General features: G+C 30.0%; 1 protein-coding gene across 8 annotated transcripts in view; it reads right to left on the bottom strand.

Moving 5' to 3' along the window:
* The window catches only part of tws (protein phosphatase 2 regulatory subunit tws), a 329,624-nt gene that overhangs the window by 3,251 nt on the left and 307,883 nt on the right, over positions 1-18,490 (bottom strand). For 5 of the 8 annotated variants that reach the window (XM_067048566.1, XM_067048574.1, XM_067048567.1 and 2 more), the window contains 5 exons: positions 15,046-15,223; positions 12,851-13,015; positions 12,566-12,735; positions 10,828-11,052; positions 8,659-8,855 (listed from right to left, as the gene is read on the bottom strand). In XM_067048566.1, the coding sequence (XP_066904667.1) occupies positions 8,703-8,855; positions 10,828-11,052; positions 12,566-12,735; positions 12,851-13,015; positions 15,046-15,223 (891 nt within the window). In that variant the 3' untranslated portion in view covers positions 8,659-8,702. Of the gene's footprint in view, positions 1-4,527; positions 4,546-8,658; positions 8,856-10,827; positions 11,053-12,565; positions 12,736-12,850; positions 13,016-15,045; positions 15,224-18,490 lie in introns of those variants that run through there. The other 3 variants (XM_067048571.1, XM_067048575.1, XM_067048568.1) reach the window with 2 other exon arrangements.

The following is an 18,490-nucleotide window of genomic DNA, read 5'->3' as shown; positions in this document are numbered from 1 at the left end:
AAAAATTAATGTTTTTTTAAGGTTTTGAAACAGCCGCCATTTTTTATTCTCCCTACCTATACTTGGCAGACTCATCAATTTTGACTATTAATTATCCATAGTTTTCATTAAAGTAATCAAAGAAAAAGTGATAGGTTACTTAACATTTTTTGCTGCAAATTTAGATTTTATTTATTTAATTTTTAACTCCTATCATGAAATCAAAAAATTTATAACCTTGACCAGACTTTTTCGGATTTGAAATTTTTACTAATCGCAAATGTTGATACTTGACAAAAATAATTTTCCTTTCTGCTCAAACACAACATTACATCAATAAAATCCCAATTTCTTAACTTAGGAAGTCTTGGTATCAGTTTAACATTTTATTAACTCTTTGAACAAAATGTTTCACAAACAGTTTTTGCAGTTTGAAGTAGATTCTAAAATCCTCTTACTCTTCCAATTTTCAAATTATTGGGAGGGATGATCATCCCCAAGGATGAATATAAATAATTTTCACCGATTAAGATAAAACTTAAATAATCTAGGAAATAGATTTATAGTCAGGGAGTGACATCCCTTGAACTGAAGAGGTGCCTCTGAGTGGCTTTTACCACCTAGAGCAAACATAAAAATTATTCAGTAAACAGGCTCCCCTCAGCTCGACAGAGGACCTTACTCCCTGACATTGTACGTGCTGACATACAGGCCCTGTAATTGATGCAGGCGTTAATGTGTTTGACTACCTAAGGAAAAGGAAAGTACAGTAAAAAAAAAAAAAGTGCTTGAAGGTGCATTGTATTCTTTTAACATATTAATGTTCTTGCGATATTCATGCAAGATATAAAAATAAGTAAATGAATTGTTCTAACCATTAAAGGCAGAAGATAACGGATAGATATCCTTCTCCGAGAAGAACAGCCTCATGTTCCCGATGAAATAAAAGAAAAATTAATATTTTTTATGTTAAATTATGTTATTTACTTCATGTTGGGTATAGTAGTGAATAGCCTATTCACCTTAAATGATTAATTTAAGGCACTGGTCCAGTTCTAGATACAATTCAAATTACACCGGTTTAGTATTTGTAAAATTTAAATTTTATCGAGCCACAACTTTTGTTTCCATCTTTATTTGGTTAAGTACACCAACTTAAAATGAATATAAGTCAATCTTTAGTTAGGCACATAAATTTACAGAGAACGATCAATGAAAAAAAAGAGCAGTATCTAACAACACTGAACAGTGTGAAAGGAGAGCAAGTGAAGTGATAGGATAGTGTTAGAAAAATATCAACTTCAATCATCAAATTTTGCTGACCAATTAGCTTTTGGCTCCTAATATTGAATGAGTGGTTCTAATTTGATTCTCGAAAAGATCAATTTTAGCTATCTACAATAAGAATGAAAGGTATTGGTAGCGTTGGGAGATCTAGTTCAGTAAGCAGACCAATCAATGCTTTTAATTAAACCCTGATGGCTTTCTAGAGGACATTACTCATTTGTATTCTGAGCAGAATCATTTAGATTCATTGCACAAGATTTGTACGAGCCATTTGATTATTTTATTTTTTTTTAAGTTTTGCTTGAAAAAAAAAAAAAAAAAATAGTTTTGGCACAAATAATACAAACACCTGCATTATCATTTTGCCGCTGTTAATCTGACATTGCTAGGGATTAACAATGAAGAATCACATCATACCGATAGTTTCACTATCAAAGAAGGTCCAAGGGATAAATTGCGGTATGTACCTAATCATTTTATTTGGCCATTGAAATCTTGATACTGATGTCTACCAAATGTTAATTGTCTACTTCGTTTAGAGAAGGATGAAACTACCTCCATTGTATTTACTAACTATTGTGGTAACCATTTTTTTCTTTTTAATTGTTTCCCTAGTCAGAAATGTGTCTTGTCAGTCAAAATCAACTGAGAGGAAGAAATAAATGAACTAAATAAAATAATAATTGACTTCAGTAGGAAAATAACATTTAAGGAATCAGTTAATTAGTAGCACAACTAGTTATTTATTTATTTAAATTAAGTTTAGTTTTGAGTTTTTGCTCATTAATGATCTTTTACTTGCATATACAAACCTGATATGTTATTCTCTCATTTCAAAAATTGATAGTTCTTTTATTTATTAAAATTTTAATCTTACATTTTCTCCCAATAAACATTTACATTTATTTATTTTATTTTATTTTAACATTATTGTGAAGTGCTCAAATTACCAGTGTTATTTGAAATGGGGTTTGAAATTTATGTTTGTGTTTCATAACATAACTTGCCCCAAAATTCTTTAAACTTATTTAAAAGAAATAAAATACTACTAAACATTAATATAATCGATAAATCCATATTTCTTCTAAATAGTTAGTTAAAATAGAAGATCAATATCAAAGAAAAAAATAAGGAAGTACTATGCCTAATATTGTATCAACGATAAATTTTGATACGGTCCCTATGTTTAATACTTTTCAGTCACTCTCTACAGTCAATATTTTATTGTCTTGGGTTAAAGGACTTAAAATAAACAATAAAAAGATAAAAAAGTGATTTAAAATTTTAAATATGTATAGACTTAAAAATATTAAAGAACTAATATTATTTGTTAATGTCTGTTTTTAGTTAATCTATGCACCATTAACCTCAACAACAATCACCATTAAATGCAACTAACAATTAAGCTATCCAAGAAAAGATTGATTTTAGTCAACTTATTGTTATAATTCAGATAGCAATGATATATTAGATATTATATTATGAAATTATCTTAGTCACAGTAAAAAATGTAGAAGAAAATATGTGCTGGGAAAAAACGGTTTTAGCCCAATCACACTGAGGAGGAAATTTTTCTTTTCCCTTGTGCCATGACCATCATAATGAACCCTATACTGCTTCTTATTATTACTATCTAATACTACCATAAAAGAAAATATTAGACTCTCACCCTAAATATAGCCCAACCGATCTATTAAATTTGAGCATAACAATACTCCTTGCTCCTCACATAATGCACACAGACCATGTTCACCTATTGAAGTTGGTAAGAACCACAACATCAAAATCCCAGCGACCCTTTTCCTATAATCATCAGCTTGCACAGTACAGTTTAACCGGGTGACATTCTAAAATAATATAATGATTAAATTACTTCAACAATTTTGATAGCAACTGACCACTCAATTCCCAAAAGTACTAGAAATCCAAACAGAATTGTTCCTTGATACAACAATGAGTGTAAATTTGCTTTTAATTTAAAATAAAAACTTAATTAAAAAGCATTTATCCCCTCCATATCTCAGAATCTACGTGGTTTATACCACTTTCGTTGGTCTTTAATGTACATATAATTTGTATAGAACCAAGGCAACGAAATGAAAACAATGTTTTTCGAGACATAAGAAAAAAACTAACAGATTATACGATTTTCACACATTCACCACCTCCCTCCATCCAAATTAATATTTGTCCCTTACGAATCTCAGAAATATGAATAGGAAAAAAATTATAAAACCAATTATGCAGAAAATGTAATGTATTTTTTTTTTCTATTTTCCTTCGTCAGCCCAAGACTCCTGTTGGAGTTCTACACTGCGAAATTTAATGTAATTCAGTTCCATATAGAAAACATTTTACAAGATATAATAATAACCCCCCCCCCAAAAAAAAACATGATTTTTTATACATTCTCCACCCTCTAAATTTCCATCTCCATCTTATTTTCAAGATATAAACAAGATACTAATAAAATACAGTTTTTACAAATTCACCACTCCCACCACCTCCCAAATCCGTTGGAATTTTGGATATGTTGTGCACTGGTGTTAATAAATAATACTAAGTCACTGTTTTAGTTTTAAAATATTAGGATTAGGTGTTTTGATTCAACTAATAATTTACTTAATTTGACTTGAACAACATTGGTCCCCAGTATATTTCAGAAACTTAATCCATCTTCATTGCTTTCTGTTTAAGTTTTGTATGATTCAAATCATTCTTCCCTAGGACTCTTTAGTTTCAAATAAATATTTAAAACATTTTTAAATTTTAATATTCATTGACCTGTCGATAGTTTCCTGCTAACTTACACAAACATCTATTTATACTATAAAAATGGTACAAATTGGAAGAGACTGAAATATACAAGACAACATAATTGGATTCAAATTTTAAATATAAAAAATTGACAAATAAAATAAAATCACTAATATAAATATCACTATAAGAACCGATAAAACACAAACCTATAAATATAGTCAAAATAGGACCAAATAAAATAATAACAGGTAATACATGCACAAATATAGCCAAATACAAAGATCCATACTAAATTAAAATAGTCTTACGGTGCAAATACTCAACAGAGTGCTAATATACATCTTGAACCAAAAACTAAAAACATAAAATTAAATAACTACTGATGCAATAAAAAAACAAAACAAAAAACAATAATAAAACCAAGGGAAGTAATTTGAAAATAAATCAAATAAATACCAAACCTTATTAAATAACCTCCAACTAATTCAGTGCCCCACAATATACTCTAATGTAATGGGCCTGAAATAGATAGCGATGATTGTATTATTTAAAGTCATTAAAACAAAAGAAAATTACTACATCTTTATCAGATTTTGTAATAAATATAAATACACAGCACAAATTAGGATATAAAAGGAGGGAAGTTAAAAACTTATGAGTGAAGTTGGTTCAAGGCACTGAAAAAATTACAGCAATCATACGTGTTTGTTCAATTTAACAGTAATGAGATAATTTCTATAAGGTATATTAATAAATGGTGGTTTTAATTAAAGTAATTTAACATTAAATCAATATATGAGAACTGATAGAGATCAGAAATAGAGCCACCTTTTATAATAAATAAAAATTTCACGGCTAAAATCAAATTGAAATAGCGCTTTACAAAACAAATGGTTAAAACTCACTATTTTATTTAATATATATATATATGATTGATTACGACAGACAAAAAGTACATCACATATAAATTTATAACAGAACAAAATTAACATACTGTCCATCCAGACTAATAAAATTAAAACTCCAAATTTTAAGTACACTAGAAAAGGCTAAGAAGTATGACAAAAAAAAAAAATTAAAATAGAAAAAATCTATGTAATATTGTTTCAGGGGTGCAGTCAGGAAAGAAAAACGTTTCGAGTTTATTGCTCAGAAGCTAGAAAAGTAAGAATTTATGTAACAATTATTCTTCCAACTGTTCTTGAAGGTTGTCATGAAACAAGGTTGCTTACTTAGAGAGATTTACAAGTTATGTTTTGAGGAAACAGTATGTATTATGTAAATAAACTAACCCAGTAGAGGCCTCTATAGTGTTGTTTTAGTTTGCTAATGAAATATAACTGAAGCAATGATAAAAATCTATACCAAGTAATAATTACGGATGGCCTATATCTTAAGAAGTACAGTAGAGACCTAACTAACCGTCCAAGTCGGGACCAAAAAATAATAAGTTATAAAAAGAAAAGACTCCAATATTAATTTAACTCATATATTAGGTAAAAATTAAAATGTAATGCATAAGTAATACATGGGTTATATGTAATATATATTATTATTAAACAAACGGGATAACAGACTGTTCCTCACCCCCTGACCCATTTGGATCTTTTGAGAGAAAATAAATATATGATGAAATTAAATTTATCAGATCAATTTATTATAAAAATGTCTTTAGGTACATGATTTAACTTAAGTGTACAAACAATTTGTCAATTTTAATAGTGGTCATGCCAGTTATTTTTTTTTTTTAAACCAAATTATTGTTTTTCTTACACTCAACTTTTTTTATTTCCTTTTGATCTGCTGGTTAATCCTGAGAGCAAGTTAAGAGGGGATCTATTGCAATTTAAGATCCCTCCTTGGGAGGGTGGAGGGGGGGGGAGGCAGTATAATAGTTTAAGATAACTCTAGTGGTGAATAGCATCAGAAGATAGATATTACTACTTTCTAGTAAAAGTGTTTCAATAGTAGAAAACAATGGATTTAAAATTATACAAAACCATTCTGCCCAATGATCCACTCACCAGTTACTTACATATAAAAAAGAAGAGAGGATCAAGCACCAAAAATTGTACAAAATATAATTGAAAGTATTTGCTTGGTATTTACAAAATTTACTTTATAGCAAGTCATCATTACAGAAAAACTAACAACTAATAACACAGTGAAATAAATGATAAGAATATCTTGTCAGAAAATGAACAATATTTCTTTTATATTGAACGGACCAAGCTCAAACTTTTATGATAAATATCGAAATCATTAGTTAACAGTTTTGATAAAAGGAAAATTTCACCACCTCTATAAAAAATGTATAACATTTAAATAACTTTCAAATTCATAGAATTCAAATTATACTTATAATAAACTTTCCCTGAGCATTGAAGGAAAGCTAAACATTTTAATATAACTATAAAATATACTTCTTATCATTATGCTAAGAATCATTTCTTGCTGATCCATGAGTTATTTTCAATTCATATTATTTGATTAAAAATAAAAATATAAGTTGCTGAAGCTACCAAATATCATTTTTTCAAAATTAAGATTCAAGTTTATAGGTTCTACAGAGTTTAGAGGCAAATAACAACCATCATAAATCATTTTGTAATGGTGAAGATATTTTTTGACTGCGGATATTATAAAAAATTGGTTGTGGGTACGATCAAGCAACATAATACAAAGTAAACTTAAACTTATTTATAATGTATGACCATATTTTGGCTTAAGTTACAGGTAATGTGTGTAGGAATAAGTACAGTAGAATAGTAACTTTCAAATCGCTTTTAGGGTCTTAATTTCTTACAGACACTGCAATTTCATGATGAATGTTTCATCAAGAATTTTAATTTTAAAATGTTCATTCACTAGAAACCCTATCATTAAAACAGCAAATCTTTTAGTAGTTTTATTTCAACCTGGTCAGTGACATTATTTGTCAGTAAAGAGCATTCTTTATGTTTTTTTTGGTTTAAATCAAAATCTGAAGCAGCAATAGAATACAAGACAAATGAGTTTGAAAAATAAATTAAAATAAAATATGTTGAATAAAAATATTGACATTCAAGAGCATATGAAAAAAAAGGGAAGCTTTTGATATGGAGAAATCACAATAAAAGATAAGCGAGGTAAGATGATGAAACTTCATTAATTTTTAATATAATATTAGGAATATTAGATGACACAGTATCGATTTCATTTGATTAAGAAACAAAAGAAGTTTCTTTGTTGTCAAGGTCAATCATTCAGCAGAAATCAATAAAATGTAAAAATAAATAACCCGAATCTAACCTACCAATACTAGCTTTACTGTCTCAGACAAGTCTTGGAGAACACCAATTTCAGGTAAAAACTTTCTTTTGACCTTTGCAGGACAGGCACACAAGTATTTCTTTTTTCTGGCAAAGAAGCACTGCGGCGACAGTTTGTTTTGATTGTACGCCATCCCTCCTCTGCTCAAAACAGGCCAATTGCCTTTGCAAATCTGGACACTGTGTAAGGTTCCACTGTCTCGCAAAGTTTGGGGTCCAAGATACGTCCTTATCCAAGATGAGGAATCGTGTTCTTGCGACTACATCACATCTATAAATGATGTGGTAAGCAGTCTCTTCATCCTTCCTGCAGAAAGGGGACTCTTCTCTCAATATCATTTTATAGAGATGCTTATTTAGCTGGCAGTGTCCCGTGTATAAACCTGTCATCCATCTTAAAATACTCCTATCCATGTTAAGAAGACAATTACTTTTTTTTGGGCAGGGTCCCTTCAGGAACATTTTCGTTTGTTCCACCCCTCTGGTATTTCTCCAGAGTAACCCAGCCTTGCTTTCAGCAATTATTTTGATGTGCCTCTTCGCATGGCTGAGACTAATCCCACATATGGAGTCAGGTGTAAAAGGAGCGGACCCAGATCCTTTCCTTGCTAGGTAGTCCGCTCGCTCATTCTCATTGTCATTGCTCACACAATTATTCATAGACAAGTTTAAATATCTTGCTTTCAAAGCAACTATTTAACACCATCAAAACCAGCCTCTAAATTATAAACAGCTCTGTAATAAACTGGCATAGAAAAAGTGTCTTAGTTTATTTTATCTTTCATACACAGACTTACTCCTAGAGGTGCTACTCTTCCACTATTTTTGGATAACTAATATATCATCGTGATGAAGGGCTACCTCTGATCCCATATAGGTTAGATTAATGATGTTCTGAACGCCTACAACTTAGGCCAAAATGTTGCCACATTTTAACAATATATTTACACTTACAGAAAGTTTTCTTCCTTAAATGGAACTTCCCAACCAACTTCTTTTTAAGTATCATTTTATAAATTTGGAATTAATCTTCCCAGAGGTGAAATTATACTTGTTCAATCTAGTATAATTTGAAATAGTACAAGAATTAACAGGGATCGAACCAAAATACTTCCTAACAAGGAAAGCAAAGGCACTAATGAAAGTGATACTTTTGACAAGCAAATATCGATGGAAAATTGATTTTGTCAAGAATTGATTAATTAATTATTCTATGATGCTACATTATACCTGCAATTGTAAATTCCCTGGATTATTAAAAATTCCCAAATAGATTTTTGACTCACAGTTAAAAAGAGAGAAATAAAAACTACCATGTTACCTAAGGATTGGTGGTGGCGGAGAGACGGGGAGGGCAGGCAGGGGCTACAACTTGTCTTGGAAGAGGAATAAGTTGTTAGTGGCCGCAACAGCTATTATGTTCTCAGTCGGGTGCCAAGCCGTATGCAGGATTTTCTTATTGAAGTCTAAACAGTCCACAGAAATTTCATCTTTCTTCCTCTTTCCGCCAGTACATACCTGCATAACAAAATGTTAACAATCTAAGAGTCTTATATAAAAGCAAAAAGAGTGTAACATCAATTTTTTAAAAAAAGATATAGATGATATTAAATAGGTAAAGGCCGGATCACACATGACCACATGGTACTAGCAACGCACGTAGGCTGTCCCTTGGTTCAATTTTATGTGACCACACTTGGATATGTGTTGTTATGACCTTAACCTACAACCTACAGGTTAAGGTTAACTTCATTCTATACTGCCAATTCGATTATACTTTATTATTGAACTTAGCTGTAGGAGGTTCTAAATTATTTAATTTTATTTACTACATTTAAAAGTTGAAGTTTCTTTTTCATTATTTTACATTAACCACTTGATAACTTGTTTTGAGAAATTTTACAAAGCATTACATCTATATAAGAATGAATATTAATTCAATGAATATACTTAATTGGAATAACATTAGAGAGTGGTTAAAATTAATTTGGTTCAAGGAAGAAGCTGCATTCTTTTTATTATTAGAATTCTAAGAAACCAATAGCTTCAATAAATAATTTTTTGCAGGGATGGTTTTTTATTGTGCTGCATGTAATGTTTTTTAATACAATTAAAAGTTACAGCCTGAGTGAGAAGTCAGCTGACAAAGGGCATCAGGTGATAGACTAGATCAGCTGATCAAACATGTATACATGGAGGTACTGGGCCAAATAAAGTCAGTCTTGTTTACGCATTCAGAGAGTGTTCCTCCAATATCCTTTTCAGTTTATTATTTTTTTTTTTTTTTCCTACGGAAACACCTAACTTTATATAATATAGCACATCAAACGATGTAGGACTAGAGTCCAGAATCGGTCACACTGGTGGATTGAGAGCAATAGAGTAAAGGAACTGCTTTATAAAGAGAAAAGTGATGTGTTAACAGTCAATATCCTTAAGGGTAGTGCGACTTAGCGGAGTCCGGTTAGACAAGGGGTTGTTAAGGACTTTTAAAAAATGTTGAATTAAAAGCATTTAAAATCATGTACATAAATGATACAAATATATGTTATTTATATTGCTTAAATATTGTTTCATTGTATTCTATTTTCCCTTTAACTGGTTATCTGAGATAAATGTGGTCCATATTAATTTAGTTAATCAAGACTCCACTGAAATTAAGTCTTACTTTAGTTTTCCAACAATATAAAAAACAATGACACCAAATTCTTTTTAGCATACTTTGGTTAATAAAAAAATCACAATAAGATGAAAGCAAACTGTCAAAGTTTATGTACATGAAAAATACAATGCATTAGTTTCAATACGAAACATTTCAATCCACCACCAAAAATATGAAGAAGTTTAATCCCTTTCTCTTTTCATTTCAATCATGCATTAAATCAGAACGTGAGCTAAAAAAGCATTATTTCTTAAAAAAGATGATTTCAAGTTCGAAACAAATGAAAATTTCAGATTATTTCACAAGATAATAGTTTAAAAATAAGTTTCTGAACAATGATTATTGCAAAAACATTTTTATGTTTATACAAATGCATTTGTAATTCTTGCTTGATTTATTATTAATGAAATGACATTTTTTTTCCTGGTTTGGTAATCTGAATTTTTCGCTAATTTAAACCCCTTTGGTTTTAATTGGTTTGTATTAGCAAGAGCCCACTGGATTATTATTAAACTTGACTTAATTAAATTAGATATAATACATACAAACACCAAAATGATAAATTTAATAGCCTTCTAAATTACTACATAACAATTGCATTCAGACTACCAACAAATTTATTCCAAAATAGGTTAATATTTAACATAAAGCATGTATGGTGTAACTCATAAATTTGTAATTTAAACTGAACTATTCAAAGCTTGTAAAACTTTTGTTAATATTAAAACACTATTTAACATAAAATATACATGATGCATGCTCAAATTTAATTATTAATTGTTTTATGACAAACATAAGTGGAATAAGCATGCAAAAAAACTTATATACCTGATATACCTTTCTTGGCTTAAGAACTGTCTTTGGTTTAGCAATTTCTCTAGAGGCTTCTAATGTCACATCACGTCTTGATGCCCTGTCAAACATTCTAAAGAAATTGTTGTATGATCCAGTCATAATGTACTGATCATTGCCGGCCCAACAACATTCAAACTTGTCAAAGATACAGTCATTTTCATAAAGAGAACAAAGTTTGGACCTTAAATATTCATGAACCTAAAAGGAAAAAAAGAAGGCCAATAAGTAATTAAAATTGTATTTAATAAAATCATCATAGAAGTAATAATATAGTTATTTAAATAATTTAGAGAATCTGGTAGATGATAGAACAGATCTTCCAATTGTAAGCTCATTTTCTTTAAACATCAGCACTCTGAACATTCTCATCCAAATATTTTAAAAGCCTAACCTGAGTGAGGTTTCTCAAAAGTTTAAAATATTGTTGATCCCTCACTTTAGTCATTTGTACAAACTAGGATAAATGAAAAGAAAAATTAACTATGAAAAATTTGATAGAGAAAAATTTATTTAATGTCTCCAGGATTATAATTAAATTAAAAAACATTCAAATGGATAGGAAAAAAAATTATAGGACGATAACGATACCTAGAAATGTACTAGGAACAATGATAAATAACAAGAATATTATTTCAGTTATAAATATCTTAATATGTATCTTAGAGGAAAACATCAGTATCTAAATAAAAATTAAATTCTAAAAACAAAGCTATTCATTCAAAACTTGGCTGAAATTATTATTAAGTAAATAGTGAACGTATATTGATTAATTGACACAGTAAAAAGAAAAATATAAGAGAGGGAGTAATGTTCCAAACCCGCTCGATCAACTTTTTTCACAAAATATTTTCATTTAAATTTATACTAGTTCTCAATGAACAATTGACCCCAGTTCTTGAGATTACTTGGATCAATAGTCCGCAGACAACTGGTAGTCTGCAGGAGAGAACCTCAGCACATATTTTATTATGGTTTACTACTAAAACTTTTTAACATTCACCTTTCCTGATATTTGGTCCAACAGTTTTAATAAGTAAATGCACAATGGAAGTGCATGAAAATACAATTTTAAACAGTCTAATTTTATAACATTTTCCCCAAGGGTCCCTTTGCCACAAGGGGGAGGAGGTTGTCCATGCTTAGTTCTTTTTATAAGTGGTCTGTAGACTTCTATGTCTACCTGTCAGTGATTTATTTTATTTTTGTTAAGATCACTGATTTAAATCAAGTAGGAAATAAGTGTTTGGTACATCTCCTTTAAAATTTTTGAAACTTTATGGAGCCAGCCAGTTTTGAAACTAATGGTCTCATATAATCCTTAAATTTAAGAAAAGATTAACAAAAGCATATCTCTAAATACAAAATCAATCTTTTGGTTCACTTTTTCATTTTTGGAATTATTGTGGCAATAGAAGTAAATTATTTTCATTGTTGACTTAATAATGTAAAGTAAGAACGTTAGCACCAGACCAAATGCAAAAATGTTGATTCTGAAAATGAAGACTCCATTAGGGTCATTTCAAAAACAAACCAAGGAGTAGAGAAAGAAAAATGCAATTGGATCAGCAACACAGCATGATCAATACGAAGAATGAATGCAGAAAAGTAACTTTCTTACTCACAAAACATTGTTTGTCACAAATGAATAGGATTTTATGTACTTCAATAAATATATTTCAAGATTGGAATTTACTGTACTAAGAATACGTACCGGATAACTTTCTATAGGTTTGCTCTCCATGTGCAAATCCCAAACCTTGACAGAGAGATAGTCTCTCGAGATCATGTAACGCCCTGAATTAGACACCTTTACGTCAGATATACTTGAAATAATCTCAGAAAAGAAACTTCTGTTCGTCGGATCTTCTGGTTCTTCAAAAACTAAAAATATAAAAGAAAAAAATTACATGATATTAAGTTTTATTTTTACATAAAACTGATTTGATTTATGTTACTGATAGTAAGTAAGTTTTAGTCTATAAGAAACATTTCATACTTTTGGAATGCCTATCACACAGCGCTGCTTGCCGCATGTCACATAAACGTATTGTTCCTTTACTGGAGCTATACACAAAAACATTACATTCAAGGGGGTGAAATTCAGCAGCTGTTATAACTTCCGTCAGCTCCTCCATATTGGCAGGTTTAATGTCAACAATGTCTATTACATTATGGTCAAAGAAACATATCATGTAACTCATTGGAGATAATAATAAATTATTTTTATGAAATAAAAAATAAAAGGTTTTACTTAACAATGATGTTAAACAATAACGAAGTTTAATGAAGTATATTGACAAAGATTTTTAACATACAGGCATTATGTACATCATTAAAATATTAGCAATGTGGTATTGGAGTAAAATGTACATAGCATTTTCATGACCTAAGAAAGAAATATATGTGGTTTTTCATTGTAATTAATACGAGAAGATGGTTGGGGGTGCAGTCAAAATGAAACACAAATAAGTTGGAGTAACCTATTTATTTGGAATAACCAACTTATTAGTGTTTCATTTTGACCGCACCCCCACCCAACCATTTTCTCCTCGTACGTCATCCACGGTCAACTATCTCTCATAATTATAATTAATAATTTATGGCATTCAGAGCAGTGATTATAGAAATCTTCCCAGGATCTAAATATAAATAATTGTTCTTTAGAGCAACAGTTTCCTAAGTGGGTGCCTCTCGCTTATACCAGAGGTGCTGAGAGTAAATGTCACTTCCTTAAATTAAAAAAAATAAAATAAAAATAATTAAATTAGCAAATATACAGTATTTACTTAGTGCTCTTTATTCTTCTTTTTCTAAATATTATAAGGATAGTTGTGTTGAAATTTTTATTTTTTTATATCTTGACAAATGTAAATGTGGTGCAAACTTTTTTTTAGCCCAAGGTTTTCATAGCAATAAAAGCTTAGGAATCACAGAGTTTAACTCAGTGATGGGCTCAAGTATCATTTTGATATATGTTAAACTGTTTTCCGCAAATTTGAAGGCACGTGATCGATGAATGGGGCTCTCCTCACTACTTTCTCAACTTTTAACTGTCAACCTCCCAGTCATGTTTCTGACTCTGGTTGAGGTTTTTTTTTCTCTGTAAACACTTGTTTCTATCAAATTGATACTTGCTCCAGTTAGTGTGATTTTTTGCTAATTTGAGATTACAACTTCCTTTCGATCCAGCCATTTACTTTTTATTGGTAACGACAAGGGAAACACAACATATTGATGCATCTTCCTGGAAACAACGGTATTGCGAAAAATATTTCTAGTATATTAGATACGTGGAGCTAAATATGGATAATGATACTATCAATAAAATTGTGGTGTGTACTAACAAGTACATATTTTCAATCCAAATACAAATGTTCAATCCAGGCAAATTTTTCGAGAAAAAGTTGCCAAATTTACTGATCCTGTTAAAATTGAAGCTTTTATTGAACTTTTATGTCTAGGAAGAGTCTTCAAAGCAAATCACATGAACCGCGATGAGTTGCAGCAGTTAGCTGACCGATTTAGAATGCTTATGAAAGGTTTTCATTTCTCTGTAAAACCCTAAGATTTGATGAAATCAGTATACACCCAGATCGGGTGCATTATGATCGTTATCCCCCCATTACAGAAATTTTTAAGAAGTTCATAGTGAACTTTTACAATTGTTATTTTTTATTTAAATAATTTATTATTTCTTTGGGCTAAATTAATCTAATTATTTACAAAGACATTTTCATTGATAAATTTTTTTTAAAGAGTTTCTCAGAAGATGAGTTTGTACATTTTTATCTTATTTAAGTTAAATACAGAAACCTCTATTTTGTTGAAATGAAAGTTTATCTTTAATACTCATTATGCAAATAACTGATATTAATCTTAGTACTAATAATTAATATTAGTACAAAAAAATTGTGTGTTTTTAACAGCTGTATCATTTTGAAACTTGCGCACTGAAGTGTGACTTTTGGAAGCGCAAAGGTCTGTCGCAAGGTTAAGGTAAACCTAAAAAGACATCCTTGACCTTCACAAGTATTTAGCGTTTTTCGTGATAATATTTTATGTTTTACCTATTTTAAAGAATAATATCTGGTTCAAAAGAATACTATACATACTTTATTGTTTTTCATAATAGAATATAATATATAATAGAAAACCACAAGCCAATAGCCAAATAATAATGGGAAAGGATACTGAAGCTCTGGTCAGTGATCTCGAGGTGCCACAGGTTGATACGGAGGTCGTCAGCAGATAAGTAGGTTTCTTGATCAGAATTAACCGAAATTGAATTTATATGGTATGTATGAGCATTGGCAAATATCCTTCGTGGTGATGCTTCTACCATTAGTTCCATAGGTTTGATAACAGGTACCTAAAATCACCATAAAAATAATAAAATTATTTTAATATTTATGTAAATTTTTTGGCATATTCATTTACTTATATTTAGCTATATATGAAATATAAATTAAGGGAAAATTAATTTTTCCTTAAAATTAACTTAATTTTCAGGATTAAAATTAATTTGCTTACTTCAAAATTTAATAATTGAAGTATATTATGTATGACATTATTATTGTTATTAGTAAATGTTTTGGACTATTGGGTGAAAATTATTTTAATACTTACCATGAATGACAAGAAACTTTATAATTTTTTCTTCAAATATACTTTCTTTTTTATTAAAAATAAAAAAAAATGATTAAAAAAATAAATAAAAATTTTCACTTTCAACGGTGCGCTAGTACGATATATCCCTTAAAGGCCCTCAGGGTGGTCGAAGACTGATTCAATGGGCACAGACGGACGTACACAGATACAACGCGACAAAGACGACAACAGAACAACACGGACGTGAACAGACGCAACACACGCGAGCACGGCAAGGACCCGACTGGCGCTCTTCGGAATCGGAGCAACCCCTCCTCGTCCTTCTTCGGCAATGTTCGTCCATCTCCGCCTCGACAACCCCTACAGTTCATTACGCCGTTTATGAAACCCGTCCGATTGATTTTCGACTCCCACCCCCTCGAGCCGATGTTGACTGTCCTCTCGCCGAGTACGTGAGCCGAAACGTGAGTCAGTGACCGAATTCGGCGAGCTTTATACAAAAACCCCTCGAGTTATATTTTTCATAAGGAGAACCCCACAACAACAAGAGATAGTCTCGACAACATAAACAACAAACTCTAAGTGTACTAGTTATTTACCATTTATATTGAGAAGATATTTTATTTATTTAATACAAGATCGACCTGGTAGGGCTTATATGGTAAATGTAACAGATATTTTTTTTTTTTTACAATTGATTATTAGTTAGAGAGAGAAATACTTTATTTATCTATGCTGCCCAAATACATCAGGTTCCTACATACACAGCATACTAATCAATCCGTAATCGGACTTATATAAATAACATATAATTACATGGTATAATAAAATAGAAAGAAAACAGTTTTTTTTTCTCCTACAGTTTCCTTTTACAATCAATTCCAATCTACACACTAAATACAAATATTTCAATTCATTCCTTTTTTCTTTCCCTTTCTTATCATTTCCATTTCACAATTTTTATTTCATTGAATCGACAAATCGCTCTCCCGAATTCCCCCTCTCAGATCCTTTCCAGTGACCCGCAAAACAAATTCACTATTAGACGGCAATGTGAGATCAGACCATCAATAATAGTCACAGCAGTAGATCAGTTTACCAAAAAACAAACAAATAAATACATTCTACGAGAACGAGACTACACTATAGATTCAATGGAAAATATAATAAAAAGCCGGTTACAGGAAACACTTGAATGGATAAATTAAAAAAAAATTATAGTACTAATAAAATAAAGTAATTTAATGAATAAATAAGTCAGAACATACAAATCGACAGGTCCACAAATTAAAATAAATAAATAAAACTATAACTATATATCCCTTTCAACATCCGTCGCTCCAATACCCTTTAATTTAAATCCCGCCTGTTCAATCATTTCTTATCCATTCAGACCCCATAAAATTGTAAATCAATATAATTGTAAATATGTATGTAAACTATTATATCATTGTTAATCATTTTTACATCGTTTTCTTTTGTCTTTTTTATTTATTCATTTTTTTTTTATTGTTCAACTGATAAAAGTAAGAAATTAACTCATAATTAATTTTTACAATGAATATTTTTATTTCTTTGTATTTTTTGTTTAAGTATGTCTGAGGATCCTCAGCTCTTATCTATCGATTTCTCTGTATTATTCTAAACGGACTCGTCCCAGAATAAATAAAGTATTATTATTATTATTATATACAACGTTATAAATAAAAAAATTAATAGATTAAAATAATAAATCTTAATAAAAGACAAAGGTAAAGTTAATAACAAAAACAATGACGTTTATGGATTAAACAAAATAAATAGGTGACTTCTAATGGGAAAAAAAGGTGAATTTAAGAATAAGATGAACAGGAATAAAAATTTTGATAAAATAACATATTAGTGTACAATATCACAACTGATACATATAGAACTTATAACAGGATGTCCTGCAGCAGTCTGGGATTCAATCTTCGGGTTGTGGTTGGGTTTCCCAAGTTATATGTCACTGTTCCTTTCCAGTAACATGGAGTGGAACCTCATGAATCGTTTTTTTTTTTTATGTAATCCTCTATTGTCTCTATTTGTAATTCCCGATGCAATTGGCTGTTCCTTATCAACCAAGGAGCATCCATTGCAATTCTTATGACTTTATTCTGAAAATATTGCAATTTTTTTCTTTTTCGTACATCAGCAGTGGCCGGAGAAATGTTTAAAAAATAAGATACTTGCAAGGAGTTAGTTTGATCTTGATAAGATAGAAAATAAAAAAAAATATTATACATAAAATGTTTTTCACACAAGAAAGTTTTTCTCTTCATAATAATCAATTTTTTTTTTTTTTGAAACTCCTATCTTAATCTATATAATAAAAATGTAATGTCCATTTGTTACTTAAAATCTCCGAAAGTACTTAACGAGTTTACATGTTTTTTTTTTTGTTAAATGTTTGGTTTCGTTATAGGAAGGTTCTTACCCTAAAAAATTATGAACAAAATTATACTTTTTTGACGCGCACCTCAGAAAGTATACTTTGAGTCTAGTATGAAACTCTGTCGGAGTATTCCTGATGAAGACCTGAACTTCAGGTCGAAACGTCGGCATAAATAAATAAATTTTTGTTTATTCGTGTTTATTTTCTGACCGCACCCCGACCATCTTCTCCTCATATTAATATACAGGCATTTTAAATAGATGTGATTACTCCGTAAAATAACAATTTAATTTATTTAATGAATACTTAATTACACGAATCAAACGAAAAGAGAAGAGATTTCAATCCCTCATAATATATAGGTCTCAGTTATGAGATAAATTAGATAAAGGGACTTGAAAGGTTTGCAGAACAAAGCGGCTTTAAACTTATACATTAACCAGAATTCGCTTATACACAGATTTATTCATTCGGAAATACACTTACGTGTGTATCCTATTTAAGTATATTATTTTAGGGAAATAAGGCTAAATTGATATAATATTAAAAGTTTCAATATTAATGTGAAGAGAGACAAAAGGGGTATTCATGATGTTGTGTTAAATGTTAAATGTT

This window comes from Halyomorpha halys, unplaced genomic scaffold, assembly GCF_000696795.3.
Source record: "Halyomorpha halys isolate HHAL.00 unplaced genomic scaffold, Hhal_1.1 Scaffold61.1, whole genome shotgun sequence".
NCBI lineage: Eukaryota > Metazoa > Arthropoda > Insecta > Hemiptera > Pentatomidae > Halyomorpha > Halyomorpha halys.
The sequence above is the reverse complement of the archived record's forward strand: the minus strand, read 5'-3'. Positions and strand labels throughout refer to the sequence as shown.